At 44.0% G+C, this 22,268-nt stretch overlaps 1 protein-coding gene across 1 annotated transcript; it reads right to left on the reverse strand.

Annotated features, from left to right (window-relative positions):
* Window positions 1-618: 618 nt before the first annotated feature.
* FAM20A (family with sequence similarity 20 member A) lies at window positions 619-21,292 on the reverse strand (the record flags this gene model as incomplete). Its single annotated transcript, XM_015408857.1, has 6 exons — window positions 619-1,118; window positions 9,368-9,427; window positions 9,922-10,003; window positions 13,616-13,725; window positions 20,341-20,521; window positions 21,177-21,292. Coding segments are annotated over 6 exons (799 nt in total), but the record flags the coding sequence as incomplete, so codon positions are not given.
* Between the last annotated feature and the right edge of the window lie 976 nt (window positions 21,293-22,268).

Raw genomic sequence — 22,268 nt, forward strand, 5'->3', positions numbered from 1 at the left:
GCTCCCTCTAAGCTGTGGAGTCTTGTGAGCAAAAATTCTACTTTGTGAGCTACTGGCATTAAAGTTGTGAGTGAGCAATTTGACTGCTGCATAAGTCAGCTTGCTCTGGAGCCATCCTTCCTGAGCTAAGACAAAAATGTGTGAGCCAGAGGCTAAAAAAACTGTGAGCTAGCTCACACTAACTCAGCTTAGAGGGAATGCTGTTTACTAGTTATGCATGACCTCACTCCCTGAGATTTTGTGGTTGGATCTTACTCCTGTGGCAACCATTTTGTGGTTGTGCCCACCATCCAGTGTCAGAATTCCAAAGGGGCCTGCAGGTGCAAAAATGTTGGATACCCCTTCTCTGTATGTTTCTAACTGGGAGAAAAATCCCAATTTTTGAGAACCTCTGTTGCCTTCAGCCAGGGTCTTATCACTCCTGTTAATAGTTCTTTAAGATGGATGTTGTTAAGTTATACTTTCATACAGTCTCCTAAAGTTTGAGATAGGTGTGTGTATGCCCACATACATTAAGCATACTTCCCCCTTATTCAAGTTTCCATAAGTCTAATATTGCACATCATGGTGACAGACAGTTCCTATGAAGTATACCAGCATGCAAAGAGCATGGTTTGTTGTTACATATTGCTGGGGTTTTGGTTGTCTCCTGCAGCACAGGCACAAAGATAATTGGTAGTGGGGATCAGGGTAAAATAAGTATGTTAGCAACTGATCACCGGAGTTGCAGCTCCTACTACACTCCCAGCAGCTCAGTTCATAACTTGTGATCTTCCAGAGACCTTGCCCATGCCAATCCAATTTTCCTGGATACATGAGAATAAACAATTAAGTTCATGTCCCTGTTTCCTCCTGGGTTCTGACTTCATCATGACGTTCCAAATACAGGTGGCTCCAAAGACTCAGAGTTAGCTACAACTGTGTCTTCTCCATTGGTCTCTATGCATTTCTTCACAGTCTTCAGAATTATCTGTAACCTCCTGTCCAGTGCCAGAAGGTGTGGTTCTGTAAGCACAGGGGTGAGGCGGTCCTGAAGCAAGGATTCCCGCATAACATCACTGAGTTGGTAGTCTGGCTGAGCTAAGAGTTGTAGCCGTAATAATGTTGTCTTCTTTATTCTGGATGAGAAAAAGAGACTTGATCAACTAAAAATAACTGTCTTCCTGGCTTAGACCCTCAACGGTGAAGGGATGCTTAAAGGGCATTTGTGTGACCAATTTTAAATGATGGGGATCCTACGTCTCAAATCTTTAAGTCTAACCCTCTGATCTGGGAAACCCTCCTTATTCCACATGAATACTGTAGCATCCATAAAAATTGCAAAAAAGTATTTGGAATGGGTGCAAGAATACTGTAGAGTCCATAAGCTCAAGACAATGCATCAGGAGTCCCCTGTCGCCGCCGCCCCCCCACCCCCCGAATTCAAAAGATTTCTTCCAGGACAGCCCTCAATAGTGAGAAGGAAGGCATCTGAAATAAACACATCTTCCCTTGACGATGAAGACCCTCTAATTGTAGACAATTTCTGTGGACTTCCTCTGTTTCATATTCACCCACTCAAACTTTTTCTGTGCTATTGTGTGAGAATAGCAGGGCATTCTGTTTTAAGATGCCATCTTTATTTCATGTGTTCCTGCAGCTGTGTATTGGATTTGAGAACATGATATGGGAACTCTCCTGCCATTTTGCTAATACACTGCCCACATGCTTAAAATATCTGGTTGAACATGTAGCCATTATGGGGGTGGGGTCTTGTCTAGCCCGAGCGGAGCTCACCACTTCTGTCTCCTGCTGCCATGCTCTCTGAAATCAGGCCTCCAGGAACAGTATTTTTTTTTGGGGGGGGGGTGAAGTGTGGAGTGCTAAAGTGTGCAGATCTGCCTGCAGGAAAGAGGGATTGATGAAATACATCTCAGAAAACGTGGCTAAGGTTTGTAGTTGGTGAATAACATAATAGACCTGTACAGGGCTCAGTAGACCTGAAGTGAGGCTGTTTTGGTCAGGTGGCAGAAATGAAAATGCTTTTGGGCTGCACCTGAAAGGCTCCTCTGTTACTCATATATGTTCTGAAAGCTCAGGGATGCATCTCATCACATTTAAGTTAGGGAGTGGTTGTGGGCATTCCATGTGGTGAACTACTGTGTATGTTCTGGCTTATCAGCCCCCACTCTGGCTTTTGGCCATACTGTCAAATCTTTTTCAGTGCAATTGCATGGGGACAACCCAGTGGTTGGGCTGACCCACATTATAGTTTGCAATTTCAGAGTTCATTTTATACAATAGGACCCACTGGCTTGGATCCAGACCTAGTGTTTTCATCCATGGAGTGTGACTTTCTCACCTGGCAAAAAGATGATTGTGTGTGTGTGTTTCATAGACTGCTATGAAAGAGGGAAACTGCTCTCTGCAGACAGCGATTCTTGTGCCTATGGAAATGCTAGTCTGGATTCATGCCACTGACTGTAAAACTGCCAGGTAAGGATGGTGCTTGGTATCTACATTCTATACTCCATTGCTTTAATGAATTCTAAATATCTCTGCCAGCACTATTATTTCAATATTCAGGCCCCTCCCCCATGTTAAGGATTGGTTAAAGGATGTATTATTTCAATATTCAGGCCCCTCCCCCGTGTTAAGGATTGGTTAAAGGAAATAAATTCATATAAAATATATAGCAAACCAAAAACAAAACATGTTGAAACTTCACCCTTCTCAAAGCTTAATATTGGCTGCTAAAACGCCCCACAGTTTCTGGAGAGAAGCAAGGGCTCAGACTAAGTGTGCCATATATCCCAGAGAAACTGTCTGCTTCTGTTGCCATCTTCTTCCAGCAGGAAAAGACCTTTTTGTTTCATCTGGTGTTCCCTTAGTGATCCCTCCTTCCTGACTGCTTATGCATGCACATTTGCAGCCTGACGAGAAGTCTACTTTCCCCTTCCCCTGCAGACCTCTTATTATTGCACATTGGCTTGGCAGCCAGTCATGTAAATAGTGAGCACTTCAGTCAGCCTGCAATTATAAACTAACACTATGTCATGTAAATTGCTCATGAATCATTTTGCCTACTGTGCACAGAATCATTTTGCCTACTGTGCAGATGTAAAACCCTACAAAGCTGTACCTGCACAGCTTCTGCACAGCCACAAAGCTGTTTGACAACCATTCAAGTCAAACAGTGGAGAGGCGAAAAGGTCAAACATTCTGCTCACAGATGATCATGGCTGTTGGACATAGGTACCCTGTTTCCCTGAAAATAAGACCTACCCCAAAAATAAGCCCTAGCAGGATTTCTATGCATTTGTGGTATAAGCTCTAGTGTGTCTTCTTGAGAAAAAATAAATATAAGACAGTGTCTTATTTTCGGGGAAACATGGTATTATCTGCCTATCAGACCTGTTCACTGTGAAGTAGTGGCATCTCTAGGTACAACTAGCTTTTTAATTTTGAAAAGTAGCAGTGCGGGACACTGCAGTCCCAATCCATAACCACCAAATATTATATATATCCAGTATATACCATTATCTGGCTTCTAAAAATGACTGTCTTTCAGACTTATGGTTACCACTTACTTTCAAGTCTGCTTGTGCAACCATGAGATATGGAGACTTGCGTTAAAAAACAGCTGACATCCTCTGCATGCTCCATTTTGTGATGTACGTATTTTGTGTGTACAAAGTTTCCTGCTTTTATGATATAATGAAATGTACACAGCCCTAGTCCAAGCCTCCGATTCTCTTGGAAACACTCAGGTGGATAGCTGTGTTGGTCTACAGTAGCAGAACAAAGTTTTGAGTCCAGTGGGACCTTTAATACCAACTAAGTTTTATTCAAGGTATAAGCTTTCGTGTGCAAGCACACTTCTCCAGAAACACTGTAAAAGCTGTTTGTTTGGACTTTCTGGAGTGAAGCTTTTGGGAATGTGAGGTTTCGGCATGTGTTTTGTTCTGACTCTGACTGTAACAAGTATCTTATACAAAAAACCAGGAAGTAATACAGTATGCTACATTCTAAACTGCATGTTCTTAGAAATAGCATCACTCCCCTATTTGTTCAGGTGGGGGAAAAAGAAATGGGTTCTGCTATATATATGCTTGATTTCTCCAATGGGTATGTTGCAAGCCCCACCTTGACTGCATTTAATATACTGGAGAGGGAAGGGTGGAAATCAAACTTTGTGGCTTGAGAGGTTATTATTTCAGGCTTGGTGTGAGCAAGAGCCAGTTTAAATCACTCAGACTTTGAGTTCACTGACAGGATTTATTGGCAGCCCTCTAATTATAAACTAGAAGCTTAACATGGTGTGAATAATAGTGTTTGAAACTCAACCTGGAAGCTTACTATGGCCAGAGGTGATGCTGTTGACATCAGGTAGCACAGAAATGCAGAGGAGGAGGGAAATATGATGCGATCAGTTAGACATGGTAAAAAGAAGTCCAGAGGATGAATAACCCTTGCCATAGCTCTTTAACTGGCTAATTCTTCATTTACAGAGGAGGATTCAGGTAGTAGTATTTATAACAAACTCTGTGTCTTCCATATGCCTCGAAAGACATATAACCAACGATATTCAGTTTTTTTCTTTCCCTTCGAAGAAGATTAAAATCTTAATGTTCTTGACAGGGATCAGAAGCAATGTCTCCATTCTCTTAAACTGTGACAAATGGCTGGTTGGAAAGGCGATGGATGTACATCCAAACCCTGAAGTCATAAATGCACCCAGGGCTTCATTCTGAGTAGTGGGCAGACTCACTGCAAGCTGCTATGGAAATTAATTTTTGAAAGTGAATTATTTTCTAGAAAATCTGCCAAGTATTTGAAAATGATCTGAGTTCCACCGCCAAAGGTTCAAAGAACCTTAGGTTTTCAGCACACCACTTTCAAAGAGGACTCCCTGCTCCTTCCCAAACTTAGCTGAGTGCAGTATAAGGAGAGGAGGCTTCCTGGGCACTGCCTTTGTGGGGCCTTGGGCTTGTGGATCCCCTATGGAACACTGGGAACTATGGAGAATGTAGAATCTCTGGATGTTGGTGCAAGCACAGGCAGCAGATCCAGGGCAGGGCTTCATTCTGAGTAGTGGGCAGACACACTGCAAGCTGCTTGAGGTACATGTGTGCCCTTTCCCCCATCCTCCCAACATCCTCCCAACATGGATAAGCTTGGGGAAGGGCTAAGTAAGTGATGAGAGCTTCTTGGGATCTGCTGGTGGTGGAAACGGATCTATTTTGGATTGAGCCTGGATTTGGGGGGGGCTGAGGGAGGGGAATGCAATCAAGGGAAGTGTGGACTCCAAAAATCCAGCCTCCAAACTTGCCATTTGTGGTGGCTGCTCCATCACTATTTGTTCTGCACCGGCCCCCTGCTGTGGCTTCTGACAGTTTTCATTGCAGGTGGCTGCAATCACATGAGACCTGTGTAGACTGTGCAGTCCACATGACAGGAGATGTGCTTTTGTGGCCAAAAATAGCTCTCTGCTGTCACTTGCTTCTGCACACACGTGCTGCTATCTGGGTGTATCCTTACTATTGTGATTGGTGTCCGTTGTAACGAAGCCCCTAGAAGCCTTTTCATTGGGTCAGGTAATCTGGGGACGCCCAATAACGATGTGCACAGATTTGTTACTGGGGTCAGCTCATTTTGTCAGTTAAAGATGTTCTTAATCTCACTTTGTGGGTATATGTAGCTATATGCAGCTGGCATTTACATTGGTTTCAGTGGGAAACAAATGTTCCACTGTAACTCTTTTTGTCTTCCATCAGTTGGAATTAAATTATCAGGGTTTAAACCTCTCACTGAAGTGATCTTCAATCAAATTTCACACAGATAGGAGAAAGCATTTTTACTTGACAGACCATTCAAATTCTTATTTGCAGAGCAGGCTGGGATGAAAAAAAGATCTAACCAGCAAGGCCGGGATGGGGTGGGCAGAGCAAAATTTGCCTCCCTTTGGTGGCATTTTTAGCTTTTATAAAATGAATAATCAAAACATAGAGCCTTCCTGCCTTACCTGCAGATTCAGGCATCATAGCCAACCCCCCCCCCCAACTGCTGTTAGAGAGGTCCTCTCATATAGAAGGATCTGATCTTTCTCTTGCCTTACCTTGTAGTTTTACTGTTGGGAGAGCAGTAGTTGGGCCTTCATTCTGCAAGGCTAAGGTATCTATGAGCTTACAGTGTGGTTCTTCAGACTGCATGATGTGGTGTGAAAATGAGCCAAGTGTTCTGGTTGGACAACATGTCTGTCAGGCGCCTTCTGCCAATCACTCACTCTCTGCCATCACCGCCCTTTCCCTTCTCCCCACAACAGAGAAATGGAAACTTAAAGATAGTACCAAAAATGGAAACTGCCTGTACCTACAGTATCTCAACTGTGGTGATGCTACCAGATAACTAGCCAGATCTGTCCTGTTCCATTTGGATTGGCTTTTGATCAGTTACATTCCAAGCACACATTGCTAATGCCTCCTAGCTGTAGTGCAAGGGCATTCTTACATCTTCTTGCCTGCCTTTTATGATGATCATGGCCTTCTGGTCCCAAGCGGTGGCTAATGAAGTAGATTGATCTAATCCACTTTGGGAATGCCAGCATAGAGCCTCAAAGCAATGGTGACCGGGCTGGATGAGCCCTATATGTCTGTTTGGTAGTTCAAGGAAGTACAAAGAGACTTACAAGAAATCATTAATGCCTATGTGCTATGGACTGGGCTAGTGCCCACTATTGTAGGGCCAGAGAGGTCGCAGCCATCTTGTATTACTGCTGTGGCCTGTGTTGTCTGGGTAACCTTTTAATACCTTGTTACCTGGAAAGTAGTAATATTTTGATAGCATCTGCTGTGATGAACTAATCAGTGCACAACCTGAGATGGTAAACTGGGATCTGATTAGTGAGGACTGTTCAGTGGTGGTACCATACAGCTTTGTGAGCAGTTGTGGCCTCAATGGCCATTATTAGCTGAGTGTTTGTTTTGCAGTCCCTGCCCTGCTTTCTGTACCCATAAGCTGCAGCTTTTGTATCTTAAGTTTTCAGGAAATCATTAGGCAAGAGGCAGATGATAGTTCTCAGGTCCAGTTTTGGACACCACGCTTGTCTTTGCAGGATGTGAAGGTTTCTGATGTGCTTGCACGGGCGTTCCATCCCATCATCATCAGTGAACCTTGTTATTGTTCACAGACCTATAATTTAATCTTCCAGTTAATGTAACGAGAATGATAGGTGACCTACAAGTTATATTTTCCTTATGTCCTCCCCAGATCCATGCAATTAGATGTGTGGTTTTGTGATGGGAACTTCATTGTCAGGCACATGGGCTGATTTGGATCAGGACTGCAAGGTGCAGGGAAAGGGCGCTTAAACCTCTTCTCCCACACAATTCCCTAAACTGAATGGCCCCAAGAGCCACTACTTGCCCTTCAGCAGAAACTTAAGTTCAGTCCATCAATATGTGTGGTTTCCCCAGTGGGCAAATAGTAATGCCCCTTCCGGGCCACTTGAGGTCAGGAAAATGGCACACAGGGAGGATTAAGCCCATCACCATGTTCCTGACCCAAATTGGCCTGTGCATGCCTAAGAATTAAGTTCCCACCATAGATCATGCATAGACAGAGCTGGGAGGCCCATGAAGGAAATATAATGTGTTGCTAGGCCCTCAAAACAACATGTACTTACAGGCAGCACTGTATGAGCGGAGCCAGAATGAAATCATTAGGCAAGAGGCAGATGATAGTTCTCAGGTCCAGTTTTGGACACCACGCTTGTCTTTGCAGGATGTGAAGGTTTCTGATGTGCTTGCACGGGCGTTTCATCCCATCATCATCAGTGAACCTTCTTATTGTTCACAGGCCAATAATTTAATCTTCCAGTTAATGTAACAAGAATGATAGGTGACCTACAAGTTATGTTTTCCTTATGCCCTCCCCAGATCCATGCAATTAGATGTGTGGTTTTGTGATGGGAACTTCATTGTCAGGCACATGGGCTGATTTGGATCAGGACTGCAAAGGGCGCTTAAACCTCTTCTCCCACACAATTCCCTGAACTGAATGGCCCCAAGAGCCACTACTTGCCCTTCAGTAGAAACTTAAGTTCAGTCCATCAATATGTGTGGTTTCCCCAGTGGGCAAATAGTAATGCCCCTTCCGGGCCACTTGAGGTCAGGAAAATGGCACACAGGGAGGATTAAGCCCATCACCATGTTCCTGACCCAAATTGGCCTGTGCATGCCTAAGAATTAAGTTCCCACCATAGATCATGCATAGACAGAGCTGGGAGGCCCATGAAGGAAATATAATGTGTTGCTAGGCCCTCAAAACAACATGTACTTACAGGCAGCACTGTATGAGCGGAGCCAGAATGGAGATTTCATCATGGGAGTGTTTCCCAAATCTACAACAAGAAACTATTGTAAACACAAATGGAAAGGTATACCAACAAATTCAGAAAAGGTGTTACCTCAATGAACTGCAACTGAGGTATTAGTAGAAAGTATAAGAAAATGTCTAATAGAGGGCTTATAATTGAGGATTTCTCACTATGTGCACAGTTACCAAAGAATCCTGGAAATTGTAGTGCAATGAACATGCACAGATTTCTCCATTAGAGATCTCGATTCCCTCCTCCACATAATTACAGTTCCAAGAATTCCCTGGTCAAAATAAACTACAGCTTTCAGTCCTTTTCCTGTGACTGCTTTCTGTACCCATAAGCTGCAGCTTTTGTATCTTAAGTTTTCAGGAAATCATTAGGCAAGAGGCAGATGATAGTTCTCAGGTCCAGTTTTGGACACCACGCTTGTCTTTGCAGGATGTGAAGGTTTCTGATGTGCTTGCACGGGCGTTCCATCCCATCATCATCAGTGAACCTTGTTATTGTTCACAGACCTATAATTTAATCTTCCAGTTAATGTAACGAGAATGATAGGTGACCTACAAGTTATATTTTCCTTATGTCCTCCCCAGATCCATGCAATTAGATGTGTGGTTTTGTGATGGGAACTTCATTGTCAGGCACATGGGCTGATTTGGATCAGGACTGCAAGGTGCAGGGAAAGGGCGCTTAAACCTCTTCTCCCACACAATTCCCTGAACTGAATGGCCCCAAGAGCCACTACTTGCCCTTCAGCAGAAACTTAAGTTCAGTCCATCAATATGTGTGGTTTCCCCAGTGGGCAAATAGTAATGCCCCTTCCGGGCCACTTGAGGTCAGGAAAATGGCACACAGGGAGGATTAAGCCCATCACCATGTTCCTGACCCAAATTGGCCTGTGCATGCCTAAGAATTAAGTTCCCACCATAGATCATGCATAGACAGAGCTGGGAGGCCCATGAAGGAAATATAATGTGTTGCTAGGCCCTCAAAACAACATGTACTTACAGGCAGCACTGTATGAGCGGAGCCAGAATGGAGATTTCATCATGGGAGTGTTTCCCAAATCTACAACAAGAAACTATTGTAAACACAAATGGAAAGGTATACCAACAAATTCAGAAAAGGTGTTACCTCAATGAACTGCAACTGAGGTATTAGTAGAAAGTATAAGAAAATGTCTAATGGAGGGCTTATAATTGAGGATTTCTCACTATGTGCACAGTTACCAAAGAATCCTGGAAATTGTAGTGCAATGAACATGCACAGATTTCTCCATTAGAGATCTCGATTCCCTCCTCCACATAATTACAGTTCCAAGAATTCCCTGGTCAAAATAAACTACAGCTTTCAGTCCTTTTCCTGTGATACCTGCCTACAATACATAGGTTTTTGTACATTTAGACCAAATCAACATCTCTCTCTCTCAGTCCTAAATCTGTTTCTGCTCACCTGATAACAAGTGGTATATTTATGGGATTCTGGGAAAACACTGCCTTCAAAACTCCCTAATTCTTGCCCTTAATTCCCATGGTCTAAAGATAGTTCAATAAGTGCCTTACCCTCTTGCGTTGTCCAGGTGAAGCAAAAAGCCATCATCCCCAAACTTTGTGAACATCTCATAATGATGACGGTCCATGTTGCCTTTCAAAAGAGAATGAAATTCAGTAGTGGTGCCTGAGTATGAATCCAATCTCACTTGGGGCTTTTGTCAGGAGGCATGCAATATCAGTTTTTGACCTCAGAGATCAAGACACACCTATGAAGAGGATTAATACCTTTTATTGGGACCCACTAACTGATCAAAATGCTCCACTGCTAGCTTTTAAGTCCCATAGTATTCTTCCCATAGGCTGGATGTTCAGAGCCCAGCTGCACAATTGGTTTAGTGCAGGGGTGGCCAAACTTGCTTAATGTAACAGCCGCACAGAATAAATGTCAGATGTTTGAGAGCCACAAGACATGAGCAAATATTACACACACGTTTTTACTGGAAAATATGCAAATTTGCTTTTTATTAACATTAAATTAGACTGTGTGAAAGAGCTGCCGTTTGGCCACCCCTGGTTTAGTGCATGTTAATGGTTACCAGACCACTGTGGTATAGTGGTTAGAGTTCTAGATGAGAAAGACCTAGTTTCAAATCCCCATTTAGTCACATGAACACACATGCCTTATCCTGACTCAGACCACTGGTCTATCAAAGTCTGTATTATCTACTCTGACTGGCAACAGCTCTCCAGGGTCTCAGGCTGAGGCCCTTTCCATTACCTACTACCTAATCCCTTTAACTGGAGATGCTGGGGATGTAGACTGGCACCTTCTGCAAGCAAAGAAGATGTCCTATCACTGAGATGGCCGATAGCCATGCAGCTCAATGCGTAAATTTGGGCCAGCATTCTCTCTCAGCCTGACTTTGCATCCCTTGGTGGTTGTGTGGACAGAATGGGGGGGAAAACATGTATGCTGCTCCGAGCTGCTTGGATTAAAATGTGATAGGCTGATGCTGCTATTAGAGTGCTGTTGAATATGCCACTCTCTTAAGTCAACTGTGTTATGCTTTGGAGGGCGGTTGTGTTTTGAGTCGTGTGAAGATGTTGTACTTGTGTTGATAATTCTCTACAATTGTCATGTGTGTTGAAACTGATGCATGCAAAAAACTGTTGTCCACCTATGTGCGATCGTCAGCTCATGAGCATGGAGCACACACATGTAGGCTCTGTTCCTGTGATTAAGAATGCTGCATTTTTTAACATTCCTGGTCACAGGGCAAAGCCTACACACCTAGACTCTGTGCTCACTCCTCCTATATGCACATTGACTTCAGTGCAACATAATGTAATCTACAGAGGGCTTTAATCTTCTGGCTATATAAAGGTAAAGGTCTCCCTTGCTCGAAAGCCAGTTGAATCCGACTCTAGGGTTGCGGTGCTCATCTCCGTTTCAAAGCCGAAGAGCCAGCGCTGTCCGAAGACGTTTCCGTGGTCATGTGGCCGGCATGACTAAACACCAAAAATCCAGCATCCAAACTAAACACCAAGGCGCACGGAACGCTGTTACCTTCCCACTGAAGTGGTCCCTATTTATCTACTTGCAATTTCTTGCTTTCGAACTGCTAGGTTGGCAGGAGCTGGAACTAAAGATGGGAGCTCACTCCATCATGTGGCACCCGGGTCTCGAACTGCTGCACCACTGACCTTCCACAGCCTGCAGTTCAGCGTCTTAACCACTTGAGCCACCGCAGCTCTATACCATTTGGCATGTCTCTATTGTCCACTGGTACTCTGAGACCATGGGCTAAAATGTGTTTTGCTCTTGTTGTTTCTGTCAGTGCTGAGTTTGTGGTCAAGCTGCCATTGCTGTTCTAGAATCCACCAGGAAAACCACCATTACCAGAGAGGTTATGACTCACTATGGCAATTGAACAGGGTTCTTTATTTGAACTCTTGGTTCTGAACTCTCCAAGGATTCTGGAGCAGTCGAGGAAGCAGGATGTGTAGTCTCATGAGGAGAACTTTGTTTTAATTGACACTCGGAGGGCTGACAGTGCAGCATGGTCTTGGCCATCAATACTGTGATGATCTTATACCTTTAAATACTGCAGCACATGGAAGATTCTAAGCAAGGATAGCTTGCCTGTTGTCAGTTAGAAATGGCTGTTCTCAGTAAGGAATGATTGTTTAGTAGGAAAATGGTCACTAAGGAAATCTCTGTTGCTGAGCGTATGTAGATTTCCCCCCAGTTCCATATGGAAGATGTGTGCATGCATGTGTCAGTTAATGTCAGTGAACTACTGCTGTAGCAGTATGTTCTCTTTAGAAACAGAGAACCAGTTTGGTGTAAGAGAGCCATTTTGGTGCAGTGGTTAGGAGCGTGGACTCTGATCTGTGAGAACTGGGAAGAAGCCCCACTCCTCCACATGCAGCTGCTGGTGTGACCTTGGGTCAGTCACAGTTCTCTCAGAGCTGTTCTTGAAAGAGCTCTCTTGGCCCCACTTGCCTCACAGGGTGTCTGTTGTGTGGAGGGGAAGGGAAAGGAGATTGTATGCTGCTCTGAGACTCCTTCGGGTAGTGAAGGGTGGGGTATAAATCCAAGCAACACCATCACCACCTCCTCCTCCTCCTCCTTCGAAATATAAAATCAATAAACACCACCACCATCACCACTCTCCTCCTCCTTCGAAATATAAAATCAATAGATTCCCTGATATTAGCAGTGATCTGCTATTCCAGAAAGAGTACCTTTCTTTATGCCTATGCACTGTTCACGTAGCAGTTTCTAACTCATGATCCACCTACAGCCAAACATTTTCCAGCCCCGTTAACCAACAAAGATAGTTTAGCTGCATGTATTTAGCGTTTCCATTTAAATCAATGGGGCTTAAGTGTCTCATTTTGGGTGGATTTAGATTAGACACAGGAAGAATACTATAATGTTTAGCAGCTGGGTAAGACCTAGACTGTATTTTGTTCTCTTCTATTTGTAGGTATTTGGCCTGGGTGTGGTCACAGTGTGCAAGATTTTTGGCAAGAGCAAAAGGGGTTCTTGACCCTCCTTCCCATCCTGTGGTTTTGTGTGAGCTGGTCCACTGGCTCCAGTATGTGGTTTGGGGTATTTGGTGGGGTTGTGCTGGTGGTGCTTGTTGTTTTAAACTTGTACTTCGGTGTTTTTTATCAACCACTGTGCATCCCCCTTTGGGAGAAAAGTGGAGTAAAAATGCCTTACATAAATTAGAACTTTCCATAAGTGCTCAAAGAACTTTACAAACAACCCTGTAAGGGAGGCAACTATTATCCGTTAAGAGTAGATATTATCTATTATTCCTCTCCAGGAGGAACAAAGTCTGAGAGAAGATGGCTTGCCCAGGACCATGCAGTGACAGCGTGGCTGACTTGAACATTTTCCACTGACAAATAGCATCTGTTTAGCACAAGGGACTTCATGTTTCAAAGGAAGGTTGCAGCATGTAAGGGGACAGGGAAAGGACAAGTGCCACAGAAAGGCAGCAGAAATGGGAAGACTTGTCTCCAGTGGAAGCCCTGCCCACTTGAACTAATTGCTCGGACTCCTACTCTGCTTTGTGTGTTTTTGGCAGACAATATTTGCATGGTTTTACTATTTCCATAACACCTAGCAACAAAACAGGGTCTTTTCCTACAGTATCAGAGTTTTCCCCAGTCAGCTAAACTCAGCCCAACAGCCTTGAGAAAGTTTGTCAAATCAATTTGCTTTGTTATTTAGGCTGCTTCCACTTACCTATTAAGAAGTCAAATACTGCCATGTCAATTATATTGAGTAGCCGGCTGCCGCTGCTATAAGGATAAACCTCCCTCACTGTGTTGCAATAAAGTGGATTCACTTCCCATCTGCAAGAAATATCACAGAAGTAAATGCCGATGCTGCTGTTCTCCCAAGTTCATTCTCGGTTTTGGGAAGTGATTGAAATCTGGTGCTGTGTTTATCCTTGTTTCTGAGGAGGCAGCATATTCTTCTGGGATGGTTTATTGGTTTGTTGCTCTCTTCCATGCAGAGGCAGTTTTACAACGGACACTTCCAATGGTATCAATCTGTCCTTTGCCAAGAACTGCCAGGAGGATGCGAAAAGAGCAGTATATCTATGCTTTTAAGCCCGAGGTGCTGTCTAATTTGGTTTCTTGTTCATCAAGCTTTACATCACAGCAATCTGCCTTTTCCCACCATCTTAAACCTCTTCTCCTTATACATACTTTATGCTTCGTTCTGCCCAGGGGTCATTTCGTAGAAAAACTTATGCTTCGTTCTGCCTAATTAGTTAAAATGAGGCATACTGATGGAGTTACCAGTTTCTCAGTACCATGATTGCAAAAATTGCTGTCAGTCTTTATTTTCGTATGAAATTGATATTCAGGGATGATGGTGGTGATGATGATGATGAAGAGAAGGTTTTTATACCTTGCTTTTCTGTACCCTAGCAGTTCGAAAGCAAGAAATTGCAAATAGATAAATAGGTACCACTTTGGTGGGAAGGTAACAGCGTTCTGTGTGCCTTGGCATCTAGTCATGCTGGCCACATGACCATGGAAACGTCTCTGGACAGCGCTGGCTCTTTGGCTTGGAAACAGAGATGAGCACCGCATCCCTAGAGTCAGATTTGACTGGCTTTCGAGCAAGGGAAACCTTTACCTTTACCTACCCTAAGGACTCTCAAAGTGGCTTACAATCACATTTCCTTCCCCTCCCCATAATAAGCACCTTGTGAGGCAGGCAGGGCTGACAGAATTCTGAGAAAATTGACTGGCCCAAGGTCACCCAGCAGGATTCATGTGGAGGAGTGGGGAATCAGACCTGGTTCTCCACACTGGAGTCTGCTGTTCTTAACCACTACACTAGGCTGGGACACTTACAGACAGTTCATGAATCAGACGATAATTACATGTACAAAATTATAGGCTTCTTGCCCCAAGGAGCTATTGTGTTTCTTAAGTAAGCACCCCCCCCCCAAGATAAATCAGGTCCTCTAAAAACATTCATTATTAAGCTACTTTCTCTCCAGTGAGACGGGGTAACATAAATGACTGGGTTAGCAGATAGGACTTGCAAACATAGGCCAGGATCCAAAAAGAACTAGTTTCTACATGCCTTTACTATTGAATTTCTTCAACAACAGCTTCCTGTTGTGCTGCTGTGTGATACACATGCTTGCTTGCTGCTGGTACTTGACAGACCCCTTCTGAAACATGAGAGTTTCAGAACTAATATTTCATATGGCACAGGAGTTTACTGTTCAAAGGGGAAACAGCAGAAGTTCCAGTGCCTTTCGGAACCCACCCTAATAGCTCACAGAGATCAAAACAAAAAACCTTGACTCATTGCCCTGCCATTATCTGTAGCTGCTTAACTATTGCAAATTGGGAATATTTTCTGTCCTTAAAGTTAGGTCTCACTTAACAGGTTACAGGATGAATACATTTACCAGATAAATCATGGCTACATTCAGATGTCACAAGAAATGACCAGGGTTTATGCAAGAATCCTGATTAGTCTCCAGCGATAAGTAACAAACCCTAGTGTGTGCTGAAACCCCCAGTTTGTCTGCTTTGCCTCTTTTCTGCCTCCCAGCAGGCAGGACATCATGCTATACCGCTGTCCCTCTCAGGGCCACAACCTGTGAAGGGTGGTACTGGAAGTATGCCAACCTCCTGTCCAACAGGAGGGGTTTTTCCAACTGTCAGTGGAACCCACAAGGGTGCCCAAGGAGTCCATATAGCAGGCAATTTGACATAAGTGAACACAAAGATGGAAGCCAGGACTGGCAGACCAATATTATGCCTAGGATATGAAGAAGAAGAAGAGATTGGATTTATACCCTGCCCTTCACTACCCAAAGGTGTCTCAGAGCAGCTTACAAACCCCTTTCCCTTCCCCTCCCCACAACAGACACCCTGTGAGGTAGGTGGGGCTGAGAGAGCTCTTGACAAAAACTGCTCTTTTTTCAAGAACAACTCTTATCAGAGCTACGGCTTGCCCAAGGTAATCCAGCCAGGTGCAAGTGGAGGAGTGGGGAATCAAACCCGGTTCTCCCAGATTAGAGTCCGCGCACTTATACACCAGACTGGCTCTCATGACCCTGGAAAAGCACATGAGATCTTGCCCTGACAGCTGCAATTAACCCCCCATGCTGAAATCTGCATAATTGGTCTGCATTGTTACCGCATGTCTATACCCTCCGAAACACATGGCCATCAAGGTGTGTCACTCTGAGGCAGTCTACAGTAGAGATGCACCCCCAAACCCCACAGTTTGGGTCCCCACTCCCCTCCCTTCCAGCAATGGACCCCTGCACGTCTGCATAGGTATAGTATTACCTCAATCTCCCCAACTCTTATCTGTTTGCTAACTTCTTTTTGTTTCCTCTTGTGTGCTTGCAATCCTTGAATTGAGTGTAAATATCTTAAGTTATTATTTTTCCCTAATAAAGCCCATTTCTTTTATAATTTGGACTGGTCATTGACTCAAGCAGGGTTTTAACTATCACCATAAAAACTGATAGCAGATCCTGAGTTTTAACAGGACTATCACCATAAAAACTGATAGCAGATCTCGCTATTGCCCCACCTCTCGCTAAGGTCTGCCTTGGATGCTAATTCCCACAATCAAAATAAAGTCGATATTATTTAATAAAGCAGATATGGGTAACAGTACTACTTGACAAATTGTGATTTGGGAATTCGGAAATTATAACAGATCCCAATTAGTGTAAAATTTACTTAACCAGCTGGAAACCCTAGTTTGGTATCAACCAATAACCCCCAGTTTGTTGGACCATCTACTTCAGACATCACAACTAGGACTGATCAAACCATAGCTTACAAAACACAGTTTACTGTGATGTCTGAATGCTGTCCAAATCCTGCTCTAACACCCGCAGAGGTGTTAGACTGTCACTGTTTTCAGAATGTCTTCCACTTGAGGTAACCAAGGATTTTGATTGCTTATCTCCAAAGAAAGGACAGCTTTGCCTTCTGTCTCCTTTAATGCTGCAGAAGATAGTCCCACCAGGATATCACACCAAACAAGGACCTCACCTTTACTTACAAAGAGCACTAGGCAGGACTGCTGAGGGAGCGGGACAAAATTCCTGAGGCCCAAGTCAGCTGGAAAGCCCTTGAAGCCAGAGTCATGCTGCAGTCAGAATGCATCTTATTTACTTTACTTCTAATGCAGTTCTGCATTTCAGCCTCTGGGGGTGCTGGGAAGGCAAAGCACAATAAGACACAGTAGCTCTGCTTTCCACTTGCTGTGCTTGTCTGCAAAGCTTACTACAAGAAGGCAAGCACTTGCATATCCTGCAGCTAAACCCATCAATCAATCCAGCATTGGAAAAAGACTAGACTATCCAGCACAGTTCACGGCTGCTACAGTCATTGCTAGGCTGCAGCCTCCTAACAAGGTTGCTGTTTTCAGCAGTCTGTTTCTCTCTTCCTTTCCTTCCACCCATCTCCATAGTTTTGCCAGCTCAGTCAGATCTTCCCTGTTAGTGTGTTGTAGAAAATAAAAAACCTTTCCTTTTTTCTTAATTTCTATTCCTTTTCCTCACACTTCTCCTCTGTTTTGCTCTCTTCCTTTCATGATGTGCCTTCATTTTTCTCCCCCCTTCTAATCCCCCCCTTTATTTGCCACGATTGGTCTCAACTCCTCCTCACCCTGGTTGGTAACTTAGAATGTACTTAATGGTAGTATAGCAGGGAAACTCTTGTTAATATTAGGAACAGAAGGGGGCAGAATATTTCCTCATGCTCTATCAAAAGAATGTTCTCCCCCTTTACATGCTTATACATGTGGAACATGTTTAGTGCATACACATGTGGAACAGAAGTCAGAACTCCTTCCTCCTCCCCACAATTAGATTTAATTACATTTTAAACACTGTTCAGGCAATGGGCTGTTGTATTGGTGGTACAGCTAACATCCCTTTGTAAATGCTGCTTTGCTACTGTAGACTTTAAGCCTCATGTTATATGACATATGACATATTTTTAGAGAATGTGGCAGCAAAATCACTCCCAATTATCTCAGTAGTTGTAATCCAGCACCACTACATAATCAATTTGCACCAAGTTTTGTACTAGGTAACAGTACAAGGGTAAACTGAAGAGATTTCTTACTGATTTACTTACTAAAGATTTATTGTGATATGAAGTTTTTGTGAACTACAGCCCACTTCATCAGATGTGTCCTATACTGGTACGTATATTTCTTTCTTTCTCTCCTCCTCTGACCTACAGGTCTTGAGTAGTATCGATCTATTCCAGCTAAGAATAAAATAAGAATTCACGCTGGAGAGGACAGGGTATACTATGTTAGAGAAGGTGTCTCATCATGAGCTGCCTGAACTCTCATGACCTGAACAAGGAATTTAGCTAAAAAGAGTGTATTTGCTGGCCTAGGACATAAAATTGCACACATGATTGTATCGGGGATGGGGGTGGCTCTCAACAGCCCTGGTCTTAGGGCAGTGATCTTCAACAGTTCCAAACCCACCTTTAACCCCAGGCAATATGATACCCAGTGAGCAGCATGCATGTGATATCAGAGTCACATGACAGGAGGAAGGGAGAACCAGAATGATAACCTCACTGGTGTTGAAACCAGGCCCCTGGCTGCTAGACTAAGTGATCTGGGGACAGAAAGTGCAACCCAGGAGTTAGAGCCATGGAGGGATTTTCTGTACCCAGAGGTCATTTCGGGGGGGGGGATCGCAGTTCCCCCGGGTGAGGTATGGGGGGCGGGGCACATGACGAAGCCCTGCCCCCCGCATCCGGCCGCCCCGCTTCCGGCCCTCATTCAGCCAGGAGGAGGCAGGAGAAGAGGGAGGGTAAGTTGCTTCCTCCCTGCCTCTCCCCACCCCTGCCTGCCTGGGGCCAGGGAGGGCCTTCGCGGGGCTTCCTTGCACTCCCGCCGGCCTTGCAGGTCCACCGCCGGGCCCCTCATGGGGCTTGGCAGTGGAGCTGCAAGGCCAGAGGCGGCGGCCAGGACCATTGGGGGCGGGGTGTGTGGCCTTATGACACACTTCCGGTGATGTCAGGGGGTGTGGCCTTATGACACACTTCCGGTGATGTCAGGGGGTGTGGCATATGCTAATGAGTTATGCTAATGAGTTCCCCTAGCTCTTTTTCTACGAAATGACCCCTGTCTGTACCTACTGCTCCTTTTATTATGTGGGCAAAAAGAAGAAGGGGCCTGGAGCTTTTACTCTCTCTATATGCATAACCACAGTGAGCCTTTTCAAAAAGCTGTAAAAATGTGGCTCTACAGGGGCTAGTGATCCAGCAGGTAGTACCTGTTATGATGAAGAAATACAGGATGCCCTGGTTAACACCCCAAGAGGCCCCTGGCCACAGAGAAAATATACCCTTATGAGAACTGGGCCACAAAATCCTCCTGTTAAGAAGAGGCAAGATAGTTCACTTTTGATATCCTGAGTTAGGGCCATAATGACCAAGGACATGTACATTGTTATGACTGGATAAAGATAAATGGTAGGAAACATGGTGACTCAGCCCCCATTTCAGGATAGGTCAAAACAGAACCAGCTGGCAGGCAAAGAGTGTGCTCTGTGCAAGGTGCACAAGTCAAGAACCAGGGAATGGAGAGAAACTCATTGAAGAATATGTCAACCAGCCTTTGTTTCAGAATTCCAAAATTTCTTGTGCCCATTCCTATGAAAGGAATGTCAAGGTAAAACAGTGCCTTGAAGCACTTAGCTCAGCCTCATGTTTTATTTCTTAGTTTTTGTAACACTTGTGCTGTTGTTCTGATAGAATTTTCCCATGCATCTCTGTTCTTAGTTACTAGGGAAGTATGTTAATTGAATAAAGAACTTTTTCCTTTTTAAAGATCTCAGACTATGACCAAAGTTCTTACCTAAGCTCCTGGCCATTTATCCACACATAGATCAAATTACCTGACCAGGTTAGAGTTAGCAGATGTGTGTGGGGGTGTGAGTAACCTCATATGTGCACACTTAGGCAGCCCCCTTTCAATGACTCAAACTGCCGCCAGGAAGGGAATGGCAGGTAAGTTCCAGTGGTGACAAAATTCTACCTGAATGCTAGGAGGGAGAGGACTAGTGGGTGAAACCCTCTCATATACGTTGATGCCCACGACCTCTTGGATTGCACAGGCAAGGAATGCAGGAAAGTGGCAGTGGATCAGGAAGTTACATATCTGGGGGTCCTTCTGACTCATAGATTGCGGACCACTGCTCTGTGGTCTAATCCTCTGCAGTCCAGTGACTAGAGAATTCAGGTTTGGGGGACATAGGTTTCAACCCCTCTGCTCTGAGCTCTACTTTACTGTCTGTAAAATGGAAATAATACTGAACTTTGTATGACTTCTGAGAGGGTCAAAACCCAGTGAATGTACCAAACATGTAGCAAGTTAGTAGTGCTATATAATGTGCATAGTAGTAGGCAAAGAGAGAGGTTCATTTACCCACTTACTCCTCTTTTCCAGCAAAGGTGTAGGATCGGATCCATGGGTTTGGGATGGAGATTCTTGGAGCCAGGTTGAGGGATGGCAGGAAAGCAGAAAGAGATCCTTCCAGCATATGAGGGTTCCCACATACGGCATATTCCGTCTTGCACATATAAGGACACTTGGCAAAGAAACACACGTTGCTGGCTATGGAAAAAGCAGGATGTGTGAGTGAGAGGAAAAGATACTCAACTTTTGTAGAGTGCATATTTTTAATAAAATCACGATCAGTTTTTTAATTGTTAACAAGGAATCAATTTCTAGTTCTTAGAACTGCAGGGTGGGGAAAATGTAAATTATATCATGGGCTTAGAAAACCACGAGGTAGTATTTTAGAAGCCCACTCATTTTTAATCTTTATGAAACACAGTTATCCATGACTGATTCATGAGTTTTGAGTATTTAGCAATAGCAGTGTTACCATTCATCACCAATTAAATGTAGATACCGGGAAGCAGGGCAAGCACCTTGGGGATTGTTATTTCACATCTTGTTTGGTAGCATAGGAGGGACACTTCAAATGGGACAAATTTCCTGCACAGGTAGCTCTTTGTAGGCAAAAAGCATGCAACCTGTGTGAACTATTGTAGGTACAGAATATGCACGTCTACATTTTACTGCATGCTCGCTGTGTGGGAAGTGGTGATTTCCTCAGGGCTTTCCAGTACAAAAGAGATGAATATGTGTGGTTTGCTCACTTTCTTTTTCTACACAAAAGTGCCATCTCTTCAAAGTGGCCCTTATACTGCAGTGGCAGGAACAAAATAATACATATTTTCCCCTTCTGCGTACAATGACTTACCAGGTGAAACAAAAAAGACACTTTGTAGGATTTCATTCTTGGTAACTTCTAAAATTTCCTTAGTGATGTTCATCAATCTCCCAACCACTGGAGGGACACGACGGAAATCCAGTATTCTGGGCAGGGGGGCAGGGGTGGACAAAATTAGAATTACAGAACTATGTTGATCAAGAAAAATATATCTCAGAGTAAACAAAAGAAAAAGATCAGTTTCATTAAGCCACAGAAAAGTGAGTTCAACTTCTTTTAAAACTTAACACACTTCGGCCACAATCATAAGAACATTTTCCTGGGAGTAAGTCCCATTGAATAAAATGGAACTTACTTCTGAGCACACCTGCTTAAGATAGCTCCAGTTTGGTGTAGTGGTTAGGAGCATGGACTCTAATCTGGGAGAACCAGCTTTGATTCACCACTCCTTCACATGCAGCTGCTGGTGTGACTTTGGGGCAGTTACACGTTCTCTTAGAGCTGTTCTCTCAGGAGCAGTCCTTGAAAGAGCTCTCTCAGCCCCACCTACCTCACAGGTGTCTGTTGTGGGGAGGGGAAGGGAAAGGGATTGTAAGCTGCTCTGAGACTCCTTTGGGTCGTGAAGGGTAGGGTATAAATTCAATCTCTTCTTCTCCCTTCCTGAACCAAATCTGGTCAGTTTATTCCTTATATTTACACTCTAATCAAAGCTCCAAATGGGACTGCCGACTGAAATGTCATTGTTGTCCCTTACTGCATTTCCACTGTGTTTTATGGTACACTCTAATCAAGGCTCCAAATGGGACTGCCCACTGAAATGTCATTGTTATCCCTTACTGCATTTCCACTGTGTTTTATGGTTGTTTTACATCACTTGCTACACCGAATGAACCAGAGGCAGACTGCTTTCAGCTGTAGCCAGTTTGCTGTTTTCATATAAAGGATGTGAGAAGAGTAGGCCCTAAAAAAACAACCTGGGAATAGGTAAGTGGGGTTTGTTTGTTTTTTAAATTGAACCATCTGTCTCTCCTTGCAGTTTTTTCAGATAACTTCATAAATAAATAATTCCACAGAAACATATTTTGTTGCACTGTTCCCACAACTGTGTAGCCTTCATCTGTA

This window comes from Gekko japonicus, unplaced genomic scaffold (genome assembly GCF_001447785.1).
Source record: "Gekko japonicus isolate JY-2015 unplaced genomic scaffold, Gekko_japonicus_V1.1 scaffold4568, whole genome shotgun sequence".
In the NCBI taxonomy this organism is placed as follows: Eukaryota; Metazoa; Chordata; class Lepidosauria; order Squamata; family Gekkonidae; genus Gekko; species Gekko japonicus.